This window comes from Mustela lutreola, chromosome 5 (assembly GCF_030435805.1).
Source record: "Mustela lutreola isolate mMusLut2 chromosome 5, mMusLut2.pri, whole genome shotgun sequence".
NCBI classification, from domain to species: Eukaryota; Metazoa; Chordata; class Mammalia; order Carnivora; family Mustelidae; genus Mustela; species Mustela lutreola.
The window spans coordinates 362,674-384,044 of record NC_081294.1 but is presented as its reverse complement, the minus strand read 5'-3'; the positions used below and the strand labels follow the sequence as shown (position 1 = coordinate 384,044).

Below are 21,371 nucleotides of genomic sequence, written 5' to 3'. Positions count from 1 at the left end.
ACTTTGCGTCCGTCGGGGCCGGGACGTCCACCCTGTGCCTTGCCCTCAGGGACACGTTCTTCGCTCTCGTCCCCGCCACAGGAGGTAGGAAGACGGGCACCACAACGCAGAACAGCGAGAGCCGAGGGGGCAGGGCTGTCCCCGATGGTGCTTTCCTCTTCTGTCCGAACAGGAATTTTAGTTTTCCTTGAAACTGCATTGTCTGGCGTGGAAAGACAGAAACGAAGGCGCGTGCACAGGCCCATTAGCGACACTGCCTGCGAACGCGGGGCGCACCCTCTCAGAACAGAAACGTGGAGGAGAATCTTATCCCGAGTCACTAAGGAGACACACACCAAGGATTCCTCCATGCTCGGCCTGCTGGGGATGGGAACCGTCCCAGGGCCTTCAAAGCGAGTCACAGTTTCTCTGCGGTCTCGGGAATGTCCTTTAACGGAGAAGTGTGTGCTCGTGCGCGCACTCCTGGGTGTGCAGGAGTGGGACCCTCGCCCGGCGAGCACTAGTGTGCGTGGCCATGAGTGGTCACTGCCCCCCCCAAAGCCGGCCACCAGCTCTTTCAGCTTTAACTCTCCATTTCAGACTGTCACCCCTCCAGTGACGATGGAGCTTAGGGACAACTTGATTTTATCTGGAGTATACAGAGTGAGTTGAACGGCCAACAAGTAACTTAGGGGCTTGTGATAAAAGAAAATAAAAGCTCTTCGCACAGTAGAACAGTTAATCCAAGTTACTAAGTGCCTTCAGGGCGTGTCTGCCCTTGATGAAATAATGAGGCCACCCTGTGTCCCCGTCCGGCCCGCACCCTCCCTCCGTTTCTCTGTCCCCGTCCGGCCCGCACCCTCCCTCTGTTTCTCTGTCCCCGTCCGGCCCGCACCCTCCCTCTGTTTCTCTGTACCCGTCCGGCCCGCACCCTCCCTCTCTCCCTGCATCTACCCGTCTATGCCTCCATCTGTCCCCAACCTCCCATTATCTGTAGTCCATCTGCCCATCTGCCCACCTGCAGATGGATTCCGAGTGAGCCTGCCGCTTGCCGGTCACGGGCGTGCGGCGAGAATACCAGCTGTGCGCGGGGACATGCTCCCCAGAGAGAACAGACCTGATGGGGAACGTCTGCCACTTTCTTTGGGGGAAATATTCCTATCGTGGCTGACTGGAAGCCACCCAGTAAACGTCCACTGGACCTCTGAGTTCCTGAGTAACGGTGGGCTCTCTTGGGCAGCTTGCGCCAGGCTGGGGGGTCGCACCACTCTCACCGGACTGGCAAGAGGGTGGCGTCCACAGTCACAGAGGAACGCCAGGAGGAGCCGTGGGTCACGCACACGGGCCTGTTCTCAGTGCGTCCCTTGTGAACGCCCGAGCCCTGTGCGAGTGTGTGCGGTAACGAATTTCATGGATTAGTATCACTGCACATTTTCAGACAAATCTCTTTTGCTTGTCTCCTCTCTTCAGCGCATTGGTTTTTAGTTTCATTTTACCCTATATTCTAATTTTTTTCTTGATTGTATAGTAAAATGTCTCTGATTTCATTCATCTGGAGATAAGAATTTCCAACGTATCAGGAATTGGTTATCCTATTTTAAAAAGTGCACCTCCCTTATAATGCAATAAATAGTAACTATACTAGTTTCCACAAAATTCAGAACAAAATATTAGCAAAATAAAGGGCTTTAAGGTCAGCGATCCCCTAAAGAAGAGACGAGCGGTCCCTGTGTGACGGAGGCAGCAGGCCCGGGAGCACAGGGCAGGGAGAAGCTGCTGCTCCGGCAAAGGCCCTGGTGTGCACGGAAAGGCCTGCAGAAGCGGATGGTGTTCCATCCTACCCTACTGTAGGGCTGGGCCTTCCCAGGGGCCCCAGAGACATGGCCACCGTCACCCCCCAGTGACCTTCTTCACTGTCCCTTGGACCAGGAGCGAGAAGCGGCCCGTGTACTGCCAGATGGCCGAGGCGCGACGCGGCCATCAGGGACCACCGCGAGGCAGCCTGGAGCGACTTCCTGCGCGGCCTCCGCTCTGGACAAGTGCGGAGAAACCTGGCGGGCCGCATGGCCTGGGCGGGTGACCCGGGACTCTGGAAGCGCAGCGCGCGTCCACCGAGGACCTCTACGTGGGGAGGGGTCGGCCACGAGGCTCAGGGACGAGCCCACGTGGAGGCGGAGGGGGTCCTGCGTCCCGGGGAACATCCGCACGGGCACCGGCTCCCGCGGTCAGGCGGAGCAGAAGCCTGGGGAGGCCGCGCGGACCTGCAGCGGGGACAGCGGCGTGCGGGGCGTCTGGGCAGGGCGGGGTGTGCAAGGGCCGGTCGCGGCGCAGCTCCTTCCCCGGCGGTGGCTGGACTCACACCACCTGCGCGCAACGCTCTTTTGAAAGACAAAAGGCCAAGGAGCGGGTCGGGGGGGGGGGGGGAAGCACTGCCGGGCCGGAGGCCAGCCCGAGCCCACCGCGCGGGACCCCGGGCTGCGGGACCCCGGGCTGCGGGACCCCGGGCTGCGGGGCTCCGGTCTGCTGGGCTCGGGTCTGCGGGACCCGACTCGGGCGCGCGCTTCCGACGGCCCCTGCGGGTCAGGGTTGGGGCTCCGCAGGCCGGGGCCGGAGCCAGACGGCGGGGGAAGCGCGGGCCACCGCAGCGGGCAGCACGGCCACGGGCCCCCTCCGGCCACGCGGGCCCGCGGGGCTTCCGGAGCCGCTCGAAGACCGTCCAGAGCGGCGCCCACCGCCCCCCACCCCCGGCTCCGGCCGAGCCCCTGCGGGACACCCTCAGCCCGGCCCGGCGCAGCGGAGCCCGGAGGGGGCAGCAGGACCCGGCTGAGGGGGACAGCGACGCCGGAGGGGCCCGGAGTCCAGGCGGGGCCGGAGGTAGTGGTGCGGGTCTGCGGGAGGGGCCGGGGGGGGGCCCTGAGGGCGCAGCGGGGCGCCGTCGAGCGGACCCCCCCCCCCCCGGCGGTCGGAGGTCTGGGGTGCGTCCTTCCCCCGTGCCCCCGGGGGCCACAGGAGTCGGGCAGAGGGAAAGCCCAGGGGTCCGCCTGCAAGACGAGAGGCTGAACGCCGCAGCCCGCGCAGGGCCGGGGGTCGCGGGGTCGCGGGGTCGCGGGGGGGCGCGGGGGGGGCGCGGCGCAAGCGTCCGTCACGCGTCCGTCACGCGGCCGGGGACCCCGCGCGGACCGGGCCGCCAGGGGGCGCGCACTCACCAGGAAGCCCGACGTGCTGTCCAGCAGGCAGCGCACGCGGCACACGAAGCAGCGCGTCAGGAAGGCCGAGAAGTCCGCGGGCGCGTCGGCGCCTCCCTCGTGCGCGCGCAGCAGCCTCCCCAGGACGGCGTCCTCTGCGGCGCGGCGGAGAGACCCGCGGTGAGCGCGGGGCGCGGCGGGGCGCGGCGGGGCGCACACGACCACACGGCGGCGCGCGCGGCCACACCCGGGGCTTCCCACGCCGCTCCCGCCCGCGCGCCGCCGTCGCCACGCACAGCCTTCCGCGCAGCCGGACCCAGCGCCTCCGCACACGCTTCCAAACGACCCCCGCGCCGCGCATGCCCGGCCTCGCGCACCGCCTCGTCCGCACACGCACGCTCTCGCTCGCTCACCGCGTCCACACGCCCGGCCTGTCTCGCGCCACGGACACACCCGCACCGGACACACCTCCCTCCCGAACCGCCCCACGCACGTCACACGCCTCACGCGCACTGCACACGTGCTACCATGTCCACACCCCACAGACACCCCCGCCTCACACCGGCACACGTACATCCCACCGCAGGCACACTCACGCCTGCCGCACACGCCCGCCCCGTCGGCGCACACACCCACACACACACGCACGCCCGCCCGCCCCTGGCCCCTCTCCCTGGGCTCCCCGCCGGGCCTCATCCCCACAGCTGCCCGGACAGAGGCCGCCCCCGCGGTGCCCTGCCCTGAAGCGCCGGCTCAGCCCGTCGCTCCCGGCTTGGGTCCCGGGAAGGTGCCGCGCTCGGCTCTGCGGGGGACATCAGGGTCGCCCGAGAAGGTGCCAGAAGCTCCGGTCTCGACCTGCGCACAACTTGGGGGGCGCGTGCGGGACAGCGGGGAGCCCCGGGGACACGCCCGCGGGGGCCCGGGGACCCACCTGTGTCGGCGGGCGGCGGGTCCATGGCCCAGTGCAGCTGGCGGCAGAAGTCCTGGCGGTCGTCCACGTGGATGTAGTCGTAGACGTTCTGGTGCATCACGTCCGTCTGCAACAGGGCGACACCGCTTCAGGGCGGGCGTCCGCGGGCCCGTGGGTCGGGGAAAGGCTTCGGCGTCCGACCCCTGCGAGGGCCCCGTCCCCACGGGCGCGGGCGGAGCGGGAGGCGCAGAGGCCGAGCACCTCCGGGGCCAGGCTCCCGCTCTCCCCCAGGACGCGGGGGGACCCCCGGGCCGTGCGCTCACGAGGCCCGACGAACGGACGGTCCCGGGGGAAGCGTCGCGGAGGAGCGGGGTGGGAGCGGCCGGCGGCGCAGGGAGCCTCCGAGCACGACAGCCTCCGGCCCGGCGACCTCCGTCGTCCCAGCGGCTCCGGGCCCGGCTGCTTCCTTCCGCGGCGCCGCCGGCTTCCCACGCGCCCTCCCGTCCCTCGCCCTCTCCCCTGCCTGAGCCCTGAACGGAGGCACCGGGTCGACGCCGGGAACTGCAGCTCGGCCCTGGGTGTCCGAGGAGCGCGACTCCGCGACCGTCCGCACGCGTTCTCGGGGCGAACCGAGTCCCTTCCCTTCACCGAGGCTGTCCCCGTCGTGCGCACCGAGCGCCCGGCCCACGCCAGCATCACCGGCCCGGCGCCCCTCGGTGATCTCTTCGCAATGAGCCGTTTCTAAGCTTGTGTCGTTGCCCAGCAGGGTCATTAGGATCATTAGATGGAGAGAAAGTTCCTGAAGGAACCACCAGAAATTAGCTTCGAAAGAAAGCCCCAAGGAAACACCCAGAGCCATGAGACCCACCGTCTTCTCAAGGGTCTGTACTCTCGCCGCAACTCCAGGGCCAGCGTGCACCAGGGACCCCCACATGTCGAGCAAGATACAAATGCAGGGAGGCAGCAAAGGAACAGAACCCTAACTGAAAGCTGTCCTCAGTCACCTGTGCATTTCTTAGTCCAAAGAGACTAAAAGAAGCGGTCACAGAGAGGTCAGAATGCTTCCTGTCCTTGGTCGGTGTCATCCAGGGTCAGTTCTGTCTGAACTTGGCGCCAACAGGCAGACACCAACTCATGACAGAAGTGGCTGCATCAGGCTTTCCCTCCAGTTCAAGACGGGGGCTCCCACTCCCCTGCCAGCTCTGACCTCACTCGGCGGCTCCTGGGGTCCTGCGTGCCCTTCCCACAGGGACACTTCCTAAGAAAATTCTGCAATTTAGCACATGGGTGGAAAAGTGCCTGAGTCAAAAGCACGCAGTTGGGACGGAGTTCTCAGTGGAACCCCCTCCCGGATCAGGAAACAGAACACCAAAGCTTCCCCGAGCCCCCTTCCTTCCAGCCCCCTGTGGGTGGCCACGGTGCAGATGAGACGTGCTCTAGGCTGCTTATGTTTGTAAATGGCTGCTCTTCCACGTCTGTCCTCTTGTCACCACCACAGTTGTAACGGTCACCCGTGCCGTGCCGTGTGTGCGGCCGTGGTTTCTCATGCCCACAGGGTGCTTCCACCTGATTAGCCCACGTGGCCCCTTCCCCATGCCACCTCTGTGTCTGACTGCGTCTCTGCTGGGTGCACACCTGGTGGTGGGGTTCCTGGGTCGGGGTGGCAGAGGGCCAGCGCTAGCAGACAACACCGAGCAATTTCCAGAGGTCGTGCCTAAGTGGGCCACTGCGGCGGCTCCCCCCAGGCCCGTCGCTTCGTGTTCTGGCTGACACGCAGCATTCCCAGCCTTCTTTCTCTGAGCTGCTGTGGCACATGTGTCACCAGTTCTGTGGGTTTTTTGTCACTGTCATACAGCCCAGGGGAACCGTGCATCTTCTCACATAGTTGTTGGTCTCAGGTGTACGTGTGCACGTGTCCATGTCACGTTGGTGTGTGCATGTGGCTTTTTTCTCTTCTGTTCTTCTCCCAGTTCCACTGAGCCTCTTGCTGACCTTCTTGTTCTTCATCTGCTCTGGACATGGGCCCCTACTGCGTGGGCCCTGCTACCAACGTCATCACTCCTTGGCTTGCCTTCCCGCTCTCTTAGTGGATCTAATGCAGCTGATTCATCAGTCTTTCCTCATGGGTAGGGTTTTGCCCTCATCATTCCTCACCGATCTCCTAACTTAGTCTTGAAGCTTCTAGAAACTTCTCCCATCACCTGATATTCACTATGCATGGTGTGAAGAGTCAGGATTCACTTTTTCCATGTGGATCTGGTTCACCCAACTCCTTTTGTTGACAAGGCCACCAGTTCCCCACCACCAGGCAGTGTCTCTTTTATTGTAAATCTCACACCAGGCACACACATCTGCCCAGAGCTTTCAGTTCTGTCCTGTGAATCAGTTCATCAACTTCTGTGCCGAGCTCATCCTCTCCCAGCAACTGGGTTTTATAGGAAGTCTTGTGTCCAGCATGTAAGTCCCCAGTAATCACCACTCCTGCCCCCTTGCCCTCTCTGGATGGTCCCAGCTGGTCCCAGCTCTGTCCCATAAGCTTGTCCCTTTCCACCTAGAAAAGCTGCTCAGTTTTTATGTCATTACCTCTATAACATGATCTGACATCTTTGTAGTGATAATGGAGCCCTCCAGTTCACGAGTATGGCATACCCTTCTGTTTGTCTGGTCCTTCTTTAGATTCTGTAAATAATGTTTTCTGTTTTCTGTATGAGGTACCGCATACTACTTGATGGGCTCATTAGCGGGAATTCAGTGTTCTTCTATCCTGCCGTAGATGGATAGTATTTTCCCCTGTATAGTTTTGATGAAAGGAAATGCTGACCTCTGAGCACTGGACAGTCATAGTTCCCACGGCAAGTCAATAGACAGGCACCGTCATTCAGTTATTCTCTTGTGAGCTTTAGTGGGTGATCCCACACTTGGCAGAATCCCCGAAGGTGGGTGTCCCTGGATGCCCTGGTCGTGTCTTTCCACACCTTAGTTAATTAGCAGATGAACATGCAAGAGGGGTCTGTGGCTTAATCAAAACAGGAGACAGACCAGCCGGGGGAGGGGGTATACTAAAACTGGAAAAGATCATTCTGACTCAGACAAATTTGAAGACATATCAAATGTGAATACTTTTTAGGTTGGGGAATAAAGGCATAATAGTGCGGCATGTCTGGTTGCCTCTGGTCTCCCTGAATTTCCCAGAGTCTGCTCCCTACAAAGCAAGGTCAAGGAAAACAAACGGGAAATGTGGCAGAGCGCGGAGAGAGTAACAGAGCCGTTGTTCCGATAGTGGGCGAAAAGCAAATAGTGGGAAAACAGACACAGCTTGGACCCAGTCAAACCAGCCTTCGCTTTAGCTCTAAACCATTGTTGATGGAGCTAAGAACAAAGTCATTACCGACTTTTACAAGCCTCATTCCGGCAGTCGTCATGTTTACTTTCTGTGCAGATTGCGTGCACATCTGTCAACTAGCCTGTGGGACTCCTACCTGCTCCAAGTGCCCTCCCCCCAGTTCACATGGGCACAGCTTTCCCCCAACTGCCAGCCTTTGAGAGAATGGCCTACCTCTCAAACAGGTAAATATCGATGGCATTTGAATCCCACTTGTTCATCACAAAGACTCCTGAACCTGAACACACTGTACTAATCGGGTCCCAACTTTTGTTAAGTATTATGCACAAGAAGCTCACAACAGCACAAATCTATTCTAATATTTTCCCGAAATATTTTGCATAGAGACAATGCCCGATTTACTGGCATTTGGATATAATTTCCTTATAATAAAAGGCAAAACTTTATTTTACATGTAACACTTGCTGGAAAATCACCAAGCTCCAAGAAAACCAAGAGTCCAGGGTGTAAGTTTAGACCTGGGTCTGGAGCTGCCCCTCAGGACACTTGCATTAATCCCCGAAGCCACCCCCCAGATTCTGGCTGAAGGCACGCAGCTCTGGGTGTGTGTGGAGAAGTCACAGGGCAGTTCAGCAGTGATAGGAGCTGAAGAGAATTCTGAGCAGGGAAAAGGGAGACCAGACCACGTTTTCCTAGATTGAGACCTTGCACAAGCAATTAGGGAGACAAAAACAAGCCTTCATCATTTGGGGGCTGGAATCCTATTGTGTCCACAACCTGGCTCGGCTATTAGGGGGTCCCTGAGCTCTGTGCTGTGCGAGGGGGCCCTACGGCCAGAGAGCTGGGCAAGCTCGGCCCCCCTGAGAGCACGTGCCGAAGGCCGAAGTTGGGAGGAAGGGCCTCCGGCCGCTGCTCCCGCTGCTCATCCATCTGGGGTGGCCGATGCCTTCCTCACCATGTCAGATCTCCTGCCATCTGCCCCACAGGTCTTCAGGAGGTGGAGACGGACACAAGGACACAGTGACAGACCCCTATTGTCACCTGCTGCCAGGAGCAGCCAGCGGGCAGTCTCCCCTGCAGCAGGGCTGGTGGTGGGGACGCCTCCCCCTGACTGTCCCCTGGTGGCTGAGGCTCTGCCCAGTGCTCGGCACGTGGAGGAGGAACAGGAGGCTCAGAGCTGAGGCTCTACCCAACGGTCTGGCAGGTCAGCCCCCGCAGTGCCTCTTGGAGGTCAGGCCCACCGCACTTCCTCTGCTGGCCACACTGCTGGCCCTGCCTGTGGGGTCCTTGCTGGGGCCACGCCTCCCTGCGCTGCAGGGGCTGATCCAGGCCATGAGGTCGGCCCGCGGGGTTGGCCTATAGATGAGCCAGCGGCAGGGAAGACGCTGGTCTTGGTGCGACTCAGACTCATCTGTACAGTGACAGCCACTTCAGTTTCGGAGATGGCTCAGAGTGACAGTTTTCATGGAAATCAGATCAAATGCTCCAGTCAGCTTCAGGGGCCTCAGGACAACTTGAATTTTCACATGTTGGGGACCCATAGTCTCTGATCTTGGCTCCCACCACCCTTGGCTCCTGGGCGCCCTCCGGGTCAGCCGCCCGTCCAGCGAGATTTCCGTTATTGATTCATGTCCTGCCTCCCAGCTCCGCTCATCACCGGGCCCTGACCCCGGATCCCACATACATTTCCCCTCTGCTGGCGAAGGTGCCCCCACCACTGGAGGCGGGAGACCGGGCCCCTGGAGCACTGGCCACGCCCAGCCTGGGACTGCCTGCCGTGGGTGGCCCCGAGAGTCTGGCCAGCGTCTCAGCAGGCAGTTTTCTGCTGGCTAGCCCTGGCCGGGGCACCTCGGTGACCTCGCCACCACCCAGGGCCCATGGCCTCCCCCTCCACCATGAGGGTGTCTCCAGAATGTGCCCAGCCTCCTGCGGGCTCCACCCTCTGTGCCCCCGGGTTACTAATTAATGATTCTTACGCTAAATTCGCATCAATTTTTATACTGAGCCATTCAAATCCCTTCACAGTTTCTGCCTCCGAGCAAGACTCTGACTGACAGACACACTGTACACTTCATTTTCCAAAGTTGTATTTTGTTCTTTCTCTAACCTGCCTACTTGTACGTTGAATGGAGTGTGTTCATAATTTTGCCTGGTGAGCCCCTCTTCAGAGGGGATATCTTTATGGGAACGGCTGCGGCCCTGCTGCTGAAGGGTCACATTTGTGTTTCCCTGGGGCCCCGCGATCTCAACTGTCCACCACTGGCTCTGGACTCAGGGGCCTGCACTGTGCAAGAGTGTAACTTTGGATTTGGACTTCAAACTCAAGCTTTGGATTTCTCAGGAGCAACTTCTTTCCCTTCCCAGAGGCTCGGCGGAGAAGTTCCCTTTGCCCTCCCTGGACCACGAGTGGGGGGGTTTAGTGCACCCTTTTCTTGGAGGAGGATCTCAGTGTTTGATGGGTCTCAACCCCAGAGCTCTGTCCCAATGTCTGGAATCACCCAGCCTGGGCAGGCCTGGGGCAATGGACCAAAAATTCTCTGTGGATCAATAAAGGCATTTCCAGAACATGCTACTTCCTGAATGTGCCCCAAATCTGGGGTTCCAGACAGTGATGATGCAGCAAGCAAAGGTGCCCTGGTGCTCGCCAGCCCCTCATCCGAACGTGAGATGTGTAGTTGGGGGCACAGCCAACAAAATTCACTGTCCTGTACACTTGTGACACCCTGGACACTGCCACATCTCTTGCACAACCCCATGCCCCAGACAACACTGGGATGTAAAAACCCTTACCTGGTAAAAGCTCTGTGGTAAGAAAAGCCCAATTTTGCAGATGTTTAAGGCTGGAAGACAGTAAGCACGAGCAGGACAGTGGGACCCACCGCATGGCAGGTCGCAGAGCTGTGTTTACCTGGTGGAAGCCCAGATAGTCCACGATTGTTGCTGAAGCATAAAATATCATGCCTTCCGCACTCACGACCAGGGCAAAGCCATCGAGAGACTAGAAGAGACAAGAACTCGAATTGGCTCCTGCACACATTCTCAAAATTCTCACAATGAGAAAGTGCAAGCTTTATTTTTGCTGCATTTTCAACCATTTCTCTTGTTTTGAGGTCCATATTCATAACCTCCAGAAATACCCACTTTTAAATTATGAGTATTTTGCAACAGGTCCCAAGTGAGCAGATGACAGGGGATCTTGGTCATGGGTTATAAGCCACAAGACTGTTCTTTTTCTAGTGATATAAAACTCTTGTTTTATAAAATACAAAAATCTTCATGATGAGATGAGACCCCACCAGTATCTGGGACAGAAGAGAAACCTCACTTCCCCAATGCGGACTTTCCCTGCTCACGCACTTTCTTCCAGCCTATGTTCTGGTTTCCCAAGAGTTTTTATCATGAAAAAATGTTGAACTCCATCAGGTACTATTTCTACATCTACTGAAATAATCACATAAAATTTCTTTTGTCTATTAATGTGGTGACTTTGGTGATAGGTTTCTGATGAACAATCATTCTTGTGTATTACGGGGTTAGCCTTATCATAATTTTAAATATGTTCTTGGGACTGACACATTTCACTTAGGAGATACCCATCTATATTTAAGGAAAAGCTAACCTAAGAGCATCTCTGCTTATTTTCGTGTGGAGAGCACCAGAAATGAGTCAGATCCCTCCTTCCTCTTTCCCATTTTTAAAACAAGGTTAGCCTTCTCTCTGAAAGTTTTCTCTTTGAAAGTTTTCACTTCCACAAGCATCCGGCTTGGGCACATTCTGGGGAGAGGGCAAGTGAAAAGGGGCAGATTTTAGCACCATGTCAATTTATGTAATGATTATTAGTGTATGCAGGTTTTTAATTTTTTTGTATATCAGTTATAGCTTCTTAAAATATTTTCCATCAGTGCATCCATTTCCTCTTGATTTTAAATTTGTTACCATGTTATTCAAAATATTTTTATGATTATTAAATCTCAGTTGTACCCATAATTTTTGGGTGCATGTGTGTAGAAAATCAGGTACATGGCTGTGCTGGGGCTGACTTCAAGTCTTTATTTGAAAAGCAAGCTTGGCAGCCCCGTCCTGCAGGAGCTTCCAGAACCTCCGGTAGTGAGGGCGCACAGGGGAGCAGCCACTGGACTGCATGGTCAGTGAGCACTCCAACCATCTCTCTCTCTACCCACTCGTCTATTTCTTCCTCCTCCTCCTCACCATCATCATCGTCACGATAAAGAAAATGACAGTTCGCGCTGTGTAGGTCCTCATGAGCGTCACGTGCCCTACATGGGGCACCTCATTCAATTCCACGTCACCTCCATGGGGCAGGAGGTGGCGATGCTACTCAGTCAGTGCAGAAGCTGGAGGGGAGGGAGGCACCTGGCAGTGGAGTTCATAAATATTGCAATTTGTGTCTTTAAAATACAGACATTTAGAGCCTCTAAATTAACTTCTGTAAGTCTGTGGTTACTAGCAATGTATCTCAATACTCATTTCTCTTAATTATTGACCGTGTGGGATATTTTTTCTTTTTTCTCTCTTTCTTTTTAAATTTTTGCCATTTTGTTAAGTGGTAAATTTTTTACCATTATTATCATTTTCGTTTCTTTGACTATTAATGTGATGGATATTAATGAGACCTTATGCATTTACTGTTAATCTGTAGTTCTTTGGCAAACTGCCCATGCATATCATGTGCTAATTTTTCTGTTAAGGTTTATAAATATCAATTTCTAAGAGTTTTTAAATTACTGATATTGAAGGTTTCTAGACATTCTAGGAATATGGCAGCCACTTAAACCCAAATACCCTCACCTCTAAATGATGGAAAACAGCGCAACCGTGTGTAACTACACACATCTGTGCCCTTGTCATGAGTCATGATGAGAACACAGGGAACTAGTAACTCCCAAGCACAGATGAGCAGAGAAGCCAGTGCCCAGTGAGCTATGGAGGGGAGAAGGTGTGTGTTCTCCTAATGAAACTTGAGGAAAGAGCCAATTAAATCCAATGTAAGTGGAAGAAAAAAGATTTTAAAGAAGTGAAAAAAACCCACAATGATGTTACTTAAAACTTCCAAATAATAAACATCTACAACAAAGTCGATTTGGTTCTTTGAAAAGATTAATAAATAGATAAACTCCAGCAAATTTGGTCAAGAAATAAACAAATTACACCAGAGATTTAAAATCATTACAGGTCCTTCAGACATTAAAAGGTTAGTAAGAAAAGATTAAGAATGAAATTCAATAAATTAAGCAATTTAAGTGAAATGGGCAAATTCTCTAAAACACACTAACCAAAGTGATACAAGAATGACTAGAAGGGGCACCTGGGTGGCTCGGTCAGTTAAGCATCCAACTCTTGGTTTTGGCTCAGGTCACGATCTCAGGGTCATGAGATTGAGTCCTGCATCAGGCTCTGCACTGGGCATGGACCCTGCTTGAGATTCTTTTTCTCTCTCCCTCTGCCCCCCACCCCCACGTGTGCTCACTCATCTCTCTCTCTCAAAAAAAAAAAAAAAAAAAAAAAAAAAAAAGGAACAACTAGAAAAACCAAATAGCCCAATATCTATTAGACAAATTGAATTTGTTTTTTTAAAAAAGATTTTATTTACTTATTTGAGAGAAAGAGAGCGTGGAAACATGAAAATTGGGAGGAGCAGAGGGAGAGGGAGAAGAAGACTCCCTGCTGAGTGGAGAATTCGATGAGGGGCTTGAAACCAGGACCCTGGGATCATGACCAGAGCTGACATTGGACACTTAACTGACTGAGCCACCCAGTCATCCCTAAACAAACTGAATTTGTAATAAAAACCTTCCCTCAAAGGAAACTCTAGTCACAGATCAGAAAACACAAAATGCCTAAGAATAAATCCAATAAAAGACATGCAGGACTCGAATAATCCAAGAGATATGCAGTGTTCTTGGATCGAAAGACCCCATGCAGGTAGAGAGCCAAGTTCCCTAAGTCAGTCTGTGGATGTGATGCCATCCCAATCCCAATCTCAGGAGCGTTTCTTCTCTCAGCAGAAACTGTCAAGCTGGTTCTAAAGTTTATATGCATTAAGGGCCCATTTTACTAAAGCAAGCATGTTAAAGAAGAACAAAATGTTAGAACTTATGCTGACTTTGTGACTTAGTGTAAAGCTGTGGAAACCAGGTCAACATGGCATTGTGTCTGGGACAGCTGGTTGTCTAAGTGGAAGAAATCGACACTGACTCCTATCTAATTCCACAAAAATTAATTCAAGACATAGCTTAGGCCCAAAGATAAAACCCCATAATCACAAGGCTTCTAGAAGACAACAAATTGTCTTCCTAAGTTGGGGATAGGCAGATTTGGATAGGACACAAAAACACTAGGCCTTCATGAAAAAACCCGATAAGCTGGGCTTTAGAAAAGACACTATTTAAAAATGAAAAAGGATAAGCTACAAACCAAGAAAACAGTATTCACAGTATATAGACAAAGGACTCTATCCAGAATACATAAAGAATGTCTATAAATCAATCGTAAAAAGGTGAACAACCCAATTTTTTTTAAATAGGCAAAAGTCTTGAACAAACCCTTTATTACAGAGATGTCTACAGATGGAAATTCACCAGCATCACTAGTCATCAGGGAAACAGAATGGAAATCACATTGAGAAACCATTTCATACACACTGGCATGGTCACAGTCGAGAAAACAGACAGCACTAGACGTTGGTGAAGATACGAAGCATCACGGTAAGAACGTAAAAGGCGTAATCTTCTTTTGGGAAACTGTTGTGCGATTCCTCATAAAAACAAATGTGCATCTCTCCTGTGAGCGAAATCCCACTCTTAGTGCTTACCCAAGTGAAATGGGTGTGTTCACAGAAACACGCAAACAAGAATGCTCATGGCGGCCTTATACACAGGAATCAAACCCTGGAAATAACCCAGCACCTACCAACCAGGGACCGAACACCGGAGTAACCCTAGTGCGGGAACCAGCACAGAGGCGAGCACCCAGCTGATCGCGGGGCCTGGGCGTCTGCGTACATGGGGCCAAGAGCGGGCCCGACAAATGGATGGGACAAATACCGGAAAGCAGTCCTGTGTCAGTGGTCGATGCGAACCAATGAAATGGAAGTCAGGAAAGACCTCATTACAAATACGTTGGAAAACCTAAATAAGTATGCGTTTTCCTAGGAAAATATGACTTACCAGAAGGGACTCATGAAAGACAGAACCTTAAACAATTGATTTCTGTAGAAGAGACAGGAGAAGTTACCAAGAAGCCAGCCCACAAGAATGAGAGCAAATTCTGCCAAGTGTTACAGATCAGATCACGTCACTGCCCATCAACTGGCCGAGAGTGTAGAAAATGAGGGAAATTTTCTAATTATTTTTAGAGCTATATCATTGACACTTAACTCTGATAAGGAAAATATAATAAAAATAAAATTACAGACCTTTTGTTATTAATGAGAACGTGCAAATGAAATATTAGCGCACACACTCCAGCTTCACATTAAGGAAATATGATGCCCATGACCAAGTAGATGTATTCCAGGGATGCAGGGCTGACTCAACATTAGGAAATCTGTTAGCATGACACACCACATTTACAGATCTAAGGGGAAAAGCCTTATAATTATCTCCATAGATGGTAAAAAAAAAAAGCTTTCCACAAAATTCAACACTTATTCTTTATAATAAAGAATTTATTCCTATAAATTCCTATAACTTCGTACATTACTGGCATTATAGGTACATTCTTTCTTTCTTTTTTTTTTTTTTAGATTTTATTTATTTATTTGACAGGCAGAGATCACAAGTAGGCAGAGAGGCAGGCAGAGAGAGGGGGAAGCCGGCTCCCCGCTGAGCAGAGAGCCCGATGCGGGGCTCGATCCCAGGATCCTGAAGGGATCATGACCTGAGCGGAAGGCAGAAGCTTAACCTGCTGAGACACCCAGGCGCCCCTATAGGTACATTCTTAACATGACAGTGTGTGAGCGTGTGTGTGTGTGTGTGTGTGTGTGTGTGTGTGTGTGTTATTCCTAGGGAGCCAACTTACTTAGTGGGGAAATATTCTGTTTCCAGTAAGATCAAGCAGCAAGGCAGACACCCATGATCTCCCATTCCAGTGTGTGCAAACTTTGGCCCCAAATTTGGCTGGCCGCTTGATTTTGTAAATAAAATTTTCCTGGAACACAGCCATGCCTGACCGTTACTGATGGTTCGTGGCAACTCTTGCACTGCAACAGCAGAGCCGAGTAGTTGCAATGTGCGGCCCGCAGCGCTGAAAATATTTACTGTCCAGCCTTTTAAAGAAGAGGAAGGCTGACTCCTGAGCACCGTGGGAGGGAGCTGTTGCCGTGAGTCCGGAGGAACCAACAGGAGGCGGGAGAAATGGAAGAGGAAATGGTCTCTGTCTGCAGAGGATATCACCGTTGTCCTGGAAAACCTTAGAAAGCCAATGATAAAATAACTCAAAAAAAAAAAAAAAAAAAGAACTTAAGGAGGCAAGATATAAAATTAAATACATATATTCAATAATCTTTATGTACTTATATTAGAAAAATGACCAAATTAGAGGATGTGATGATAGATCATTTACAAACATCTCAAAGAAGGTCCAAGTACTTTATAATAAACGTAGCAAGAAATGTGTAAAACCTATGGGAAGAGAACTTTAAAACATCTCGAGACACAAAATTGTATTTGAACAAATGCAAAGACATCCTTTGTTCCTGGGGCTGATTCGGTACCGTGCAGATGCGCGCTGTGCCCAGGTGAACCCGTCAGTAGACGCAGCTCTGTCTGTGCCCCGTGTTTGGAGGGAGTGAGCTGAGGCGAAGCACGGGAGGTAAGCGTGCCCTCAGAGCTACAAAACACAGGAGACGTGGGGAGGGAGGGGGCGACCTCTGGACCACACCGGCTGGCGCTCTGCTCCTGGTCCAGGCAGGGCATGGCTGTCGCAGGGAGTCCAGAAATGGGCCCCAGCTCATGCATGAGTGCGGCATAGGAAGCAGGCGTCAGGCCAAACCACTGGACAAACACGGGCTTTTCTTTTCCTTCCTTCCTTCCTTCCTTAATTTCTTTCTTTTTTGGAAGATTTTCTTTATTATTTGTGAGAGAGAGAGAATTCGAGAGAGCACAGCAGGGCAGAGGGAGAACCAGGCTCCTTGCCGAGCAGGGAGCCCACTGTGGGGCTCGCTCCATTCCAGGACCCTGGGACCATGCCCCGAGCTGAAAGCCACAGCTTCACCAACTGAGCCCCCAGGGACCCCCAAAAAACAGGCTTTTCAGTAAATGAGGCTCTGTCAGCCGTTTGTCAGTACTGCTTTTTGTCCATCGGTCTGATCAGGGCTGGAGAGCCAGCCACAGGGTGATTTTGTGCCTTCGGTTTACCGAGTAGATGAGCTGACGTGGAGTGCCACCTTACGCCTGTGGCCACCGGGGCTCCTTCTTTCGCGACACAGTCACCACGCTTCCGTGCAGGGTCTCCTGACCTTGCAGAATTCACCGTCTACCCTCCCCTCCCAAGCTGTGTGCTGTTCCTGGGGGAACTTAGTATTTTCTGTTCCTTAGAGGTTTTCAGAAATTCACTTGCTGAAACAAGAGGAGCACACACCCCCCAAGCCCTAGCTCGGCTCCTGCTTGGCAGTGTGACATGACTTTGTTCCGAGTAACATCAGCCTAACGCACAAACGGCTCCATTCAAATGCCGCAGGGCGGAGGCTGGGTTCCGGGGAGCTCCCCTGCTCTGCACCTTCACGCTCCCGCACGAATGTAGCTGGGCGGCAGAAGGATAGGACGACCGTGGAAGGGCCAGAGGCCCCCAGTACCGTGAACCCTACGGGGCCCGAGCTGCCAGACTCCATGGTGCTGTGGTCAGACCTCTGTCTCACGGAGCCACACAGACCCTGTCCGTGGTGAACGTGTCTTCTTCTGGTGACACCTTGTCTTTTCGGTTGGTTCCCTTCTTTGTTTCCGTACAACCGAGTTGTAGATTTTCTGCCTTCTTCCTTCCAAGGCACAAGACAACTGTAGTTTCGGGGGTGTGTTCTCCGTGTTGGGGCTAGGGGTGTGGGAAGCACCTGCTGACCAGATCCTGCACGCTCTTCCCAAAGACGGTACCGCATGGCCCCCACAGGGTTCCCGAGAGAGCCTCGGGGCAGCTTCATGCAGAGACACACATTCAGCCGCTGAAGTATAATTCAAAGAGGGAAAGTCACAGCACTCATGAAAATGCAAAATAAACTCTCGCCAAAGGTCTTCCTAAAGAGGGAAGAAGTAAGATTTAAAACCAGTCCAAGAGGCACTGGAGAAGCTAGGTGTTCGCAGGTCGTTAGGATAAGATTTCTGACACAAAACTACCCTTTCTCGAGTGGCGTGGTTCCTCCTGAGTTGATAGTTCCAAAGCTGAGGACAATTTTCTGACTAGAGGCGCCAACACCAGGGCAGTGGCTTCAGGACAGGACTCCAAGTTTGTGCTGAGTTTTCGGCCAAGAAATCCCAGCCTCACGCAGCCGTCCAGCCGTGGCCATGGATTTAAATGGTCCATCTCCTTGCAATGCCCCCCACCTGGCCCCCACCCCGGAATCCCACTGTACTTCTGACGGAGGAAACTGACCTCATACAACATAGGTTTCAGGCAAACTGTCTCCAGGAGTCAAACAAACTGTGCTGTCATTGAATCCCCAGGCAGCTGCAGAGAAAGCGTCTGGTCCCCATGTCCTAACACCTCCGAGTGGTGAATGCCAAGTCCAGTATTTGCCTGGATCTCACCCTGGGGGGCCAGCTGAGAGCTGTACATGTGCCCTAACCCTGCCCTGCCCCGGTGCCTCTGTTCTGAGACCCACAGTATTTGGCGGGAGCACCTATAAATATTTGGGTTTTGTTTATATCCTTTATCAGAAGTCCTGCCTTCTCTGCCTGAGGCCAAAGAGACATGGAGGCATGTGACGACATTTAGATCAGCTGTCGCCCTGCTGGGGTGGGACCCTTGCTAAGAGGAAAGAGGGCACCTGTCCCCCACTGTCCCCGTGCCAGCGGCCAGCCTCCTGGGTGTGATCGGCCTCCCTCCTGCCCCGCACTTAGCAGGACAGGCAGGGCTGAAGCCTCTGGGACGGGTGCCCATGGTGGGCTCCTGGCAGCCGCAGGGAGAAAAGGCTGGTACTATCCTCTCCTCATGCAGTGACAGAGACACTGGACAAACCAGGGCAATGTCACTACGGCGGTTCACACTTCACTGATGGCGACACAGCATCCCGGAGGGGAGTCCCCAACCACGGATGCCCATGCAGCCCCACCCGTGGGATCTGGACAGACGCGGGTGGGGATACACTGTTGTCCACGGAGGGGCTATGAGAAGGAAGGGCGTCAGTTGTGCTAACAGACTAACAAGGTGAACCTAAGTCATCAGCAGGCCGCGAGGTCAGGTGACATGCACAGTGGGTGCGCAGTCAGACCAACGGCCACACGGTGCGGCGATGGCGACTCTGGCCAGGCAGCGGGTCTGCGGCGCACGGTCCTCGGTCACCGCAAACCCCGCAGCAGCGCAGCCAGAAGGGAGGAGAGGCCCCGGTTCAGCTCCCTGCACAGCTCTTCCCGGAGCAGAGGCCGCCGCACAGGACGGAGTCTGCTGGTCACAGCTCAGAGACCAAAGGACAGCTCGAGGCTGGAGCATGTAACATGCCTTCTTAAAAAAGATTTTATGAGATTAGTCACAACCAAAAACAACCTTAATTTTAACTCGCAAGGCAGAAATTTTAAAAAAAGGAAAAGACCATAAGACGCTATTTGCCGCCTCATATGGATTCAATATCACACTGGTTCTCCGCGCCAGAACCGTCATGCCGAAGACTCTCACATGTGGGACCGTCCTTCAAACACGCATCGCCAACGTCTGTTTTCCTCCGGTCTCTTTTTAATCCTCCAAGAGTTGTGTGTTTTTTTTTAAACGTGGTACATGGAAAATGAGGTCACTTCTCCAAGTGGAAAAACGGATTCGGTCCCAAACTGAAGACTGAGCTTTTTTTTAATGGAGGAAAAAAAAAAATCCCATCTCTGTTCAGTTACTGAAAGTCACGAAACGTGCACCTGCCGCTCAGGCAGGGAGCGGGGTCACCGCAGGTGAGGGGTGAGGGCCCTGCCGGACGCCGCTGGCCCCCGCAGCCCCTCTGTGGGGCTAAAGGCAAATGTTTGGAAAACCCGGGACTTCCTTTGGCAAAACTTTGAATATCCTGACCTCGTCCAGTCCCGTGGCAGAAAAAACAGCCAGCAAGTACTTCAAAGATCATTTTGTCAAGGTCACAGCAGAGAAACAAGAATTCTAAAGGGCCCCTCACGGCTCCTCCCTGGAATGAAGGGATGGGGGGGTCCCCCGAGAGCCGTCGCCGCGGTTACCGAGCCACAACAGAAGGCCCAGACGGCAGGCACTCGTCACGCGAGCGAGCGGGCACCGGGCGGCTGCTGGAGCCGCATCCCTCCCGGCCTCTCCATGGGGCCCGTGTGCGTGCGAGGCCCGTTCCTGCTCAGGGAGCGGCGTGACCGGCTGTTTATAGAGCCACAAACAGCACACTCAGCCTTGAATCTCTGCCACGGAGCTGCAACGGCACTTCAAAGTGTTCTGGGAAGATGCAGTTGGCCGACCGCGGCAGGACCACAGAGCCAGAGGCAGGTGCGGACCCGCAGGCCCCGGCTCTGGTTAACCCGTGGCCCCTGGGGTCCCCGGGGCCTTCTCCGCCCCAGGAGCCGCTTCCCTGAGGCAGACTCCAGGGTAGGGGAGGTGCTGGGCCTGGGTGGGGGGGTTCCCGGGCCGATGGTGGAAACAAGAGCTCTGGAGCCCCCCTGGCCTCGCGGGGCCCGCACTGGGAGCAGGCTGCGGTGTCGAGTGTCAACTTCCCGTCCCTCGTCCCACGCGGCTACTTCAAGGACACTTCAACCGTGTGCTGCCCTTTCAGCTCAGTGGCCTTGGGCAAGTGAAGTGACCTCTCTGGGCCTCGGTCTCCTTGTGTGAGAATCAGGAGCACCTGGCGGGGCGTGAGCACAGAACCAACCCCGGCGATTCCTACTCCTAGTCCGGTCACAGTGCAACCGGAACGCAAGACTCTGTGCCTGACATGGGTTTTGATACCAGCAAAGTGAGAACAAAGCCTGTATTTGAGACCTGGGGTCTAGTTCCTAAGCACAAAAGTCTTAGTGTGAAGTTTAGTTCCTGAAAAGTCAGGCCAGTGAGGGACAGTCGAGAAATAAATGCCGTTGGGGACGCCGACAGCCCATCTGGAGGACACAGGCCCTCCTGCGGGGCTCCTGACCGTTGGAGGGCTGCACCTGGCTGACCCCCAAAATGTCTGGCCTTGCTTTCTGACCACATCCTGGATGATCAGCCTCAGTCTGGCTATTGCGGTTCACTCCAGACCTTCCGGGTTAGAGCCTGCGTCTGGACAAGTTCTGGACCTTCTCTCCACACGTGGGCAGCTCCACCCCCAGGAGAGCCCAAGCCTGCTTTGTCCCCCGCTCCCTGCCACTTTGAAGCAGCAGGAAAGGGGGTGCTGGGGGCTGGGGTGGCTTAGGGATACCCCCGCCAGAAAACCACTGTCAGGAAGGAGGGCCGCCAGGGCCAACCCTGTAGCCCTGGGGGAGTGCTGGCTGCCTCCTCCTAAGAAGGAGTCGGGGCAAGAGCCTGGGGTGCTGGTGGGCCATCCCCAACACCCCAGGGGTGGGGGGCCCACCAGGCGCTCCAGAGCCCAGGCGACAGGCAGGTCAGGGGCTCAGCTGCTCCCCTGTGAACAAAGGATGATCCAGAATGGCCCAAAGTTCCTCGCAAGTGCCGGCCCTTCCCCCAGAAATGCACCCTTCACATGATGACGCGGTTTGCCGTTTCTCAGTGATCACAGATGAACACACTAGAACGGCGAAGTGAACAAGGTACATCATGTGGCCCTTTTGTGCGCCTCCTACCGGGCTTCCCTAACAGGGGC

At 54.3% G+C, this 21,371-nt stretch overlaps 1 protein-coding gene across 2 annotated transcripts in view; it reads right to left on the bottom strand.

Moving 5' to 3' along the window:
• Nucleotides 1-21,371, bottom strand: part of AHRR (aryl hydrocarbon receptor repressor) — an 84,637-nt gene that overhangs the window by 14,407 nt on the left and 48,859 nt on the right. For both annotated transcript variants that reach the window (XM_059173541.1, XM_059173540.1), the window contains exons 5-8: nucleotides 10,326-10,415; nucleotides 4,096-4,201; nucleotides 3,186-3,319; nucleotides 3-202 (exon numbers count right to left, since the gene is read on the bottom strand). In XM_059173541.1, the coding sequence (XP_059029524.1) occupies nucleotides 3-202; nucleotides 3,186-3,319; nucleotides 4,096-4,201; nucleotides 10,326-10,415 (530 nt within the window). The remainder of the gene's footprint in view (nucleotides 1-2; nucleotides 203-3,185; nucleotides 3,320-4,095; nucleotides 4,202-10,325; nucleotides 10,416-21,371) is intronic.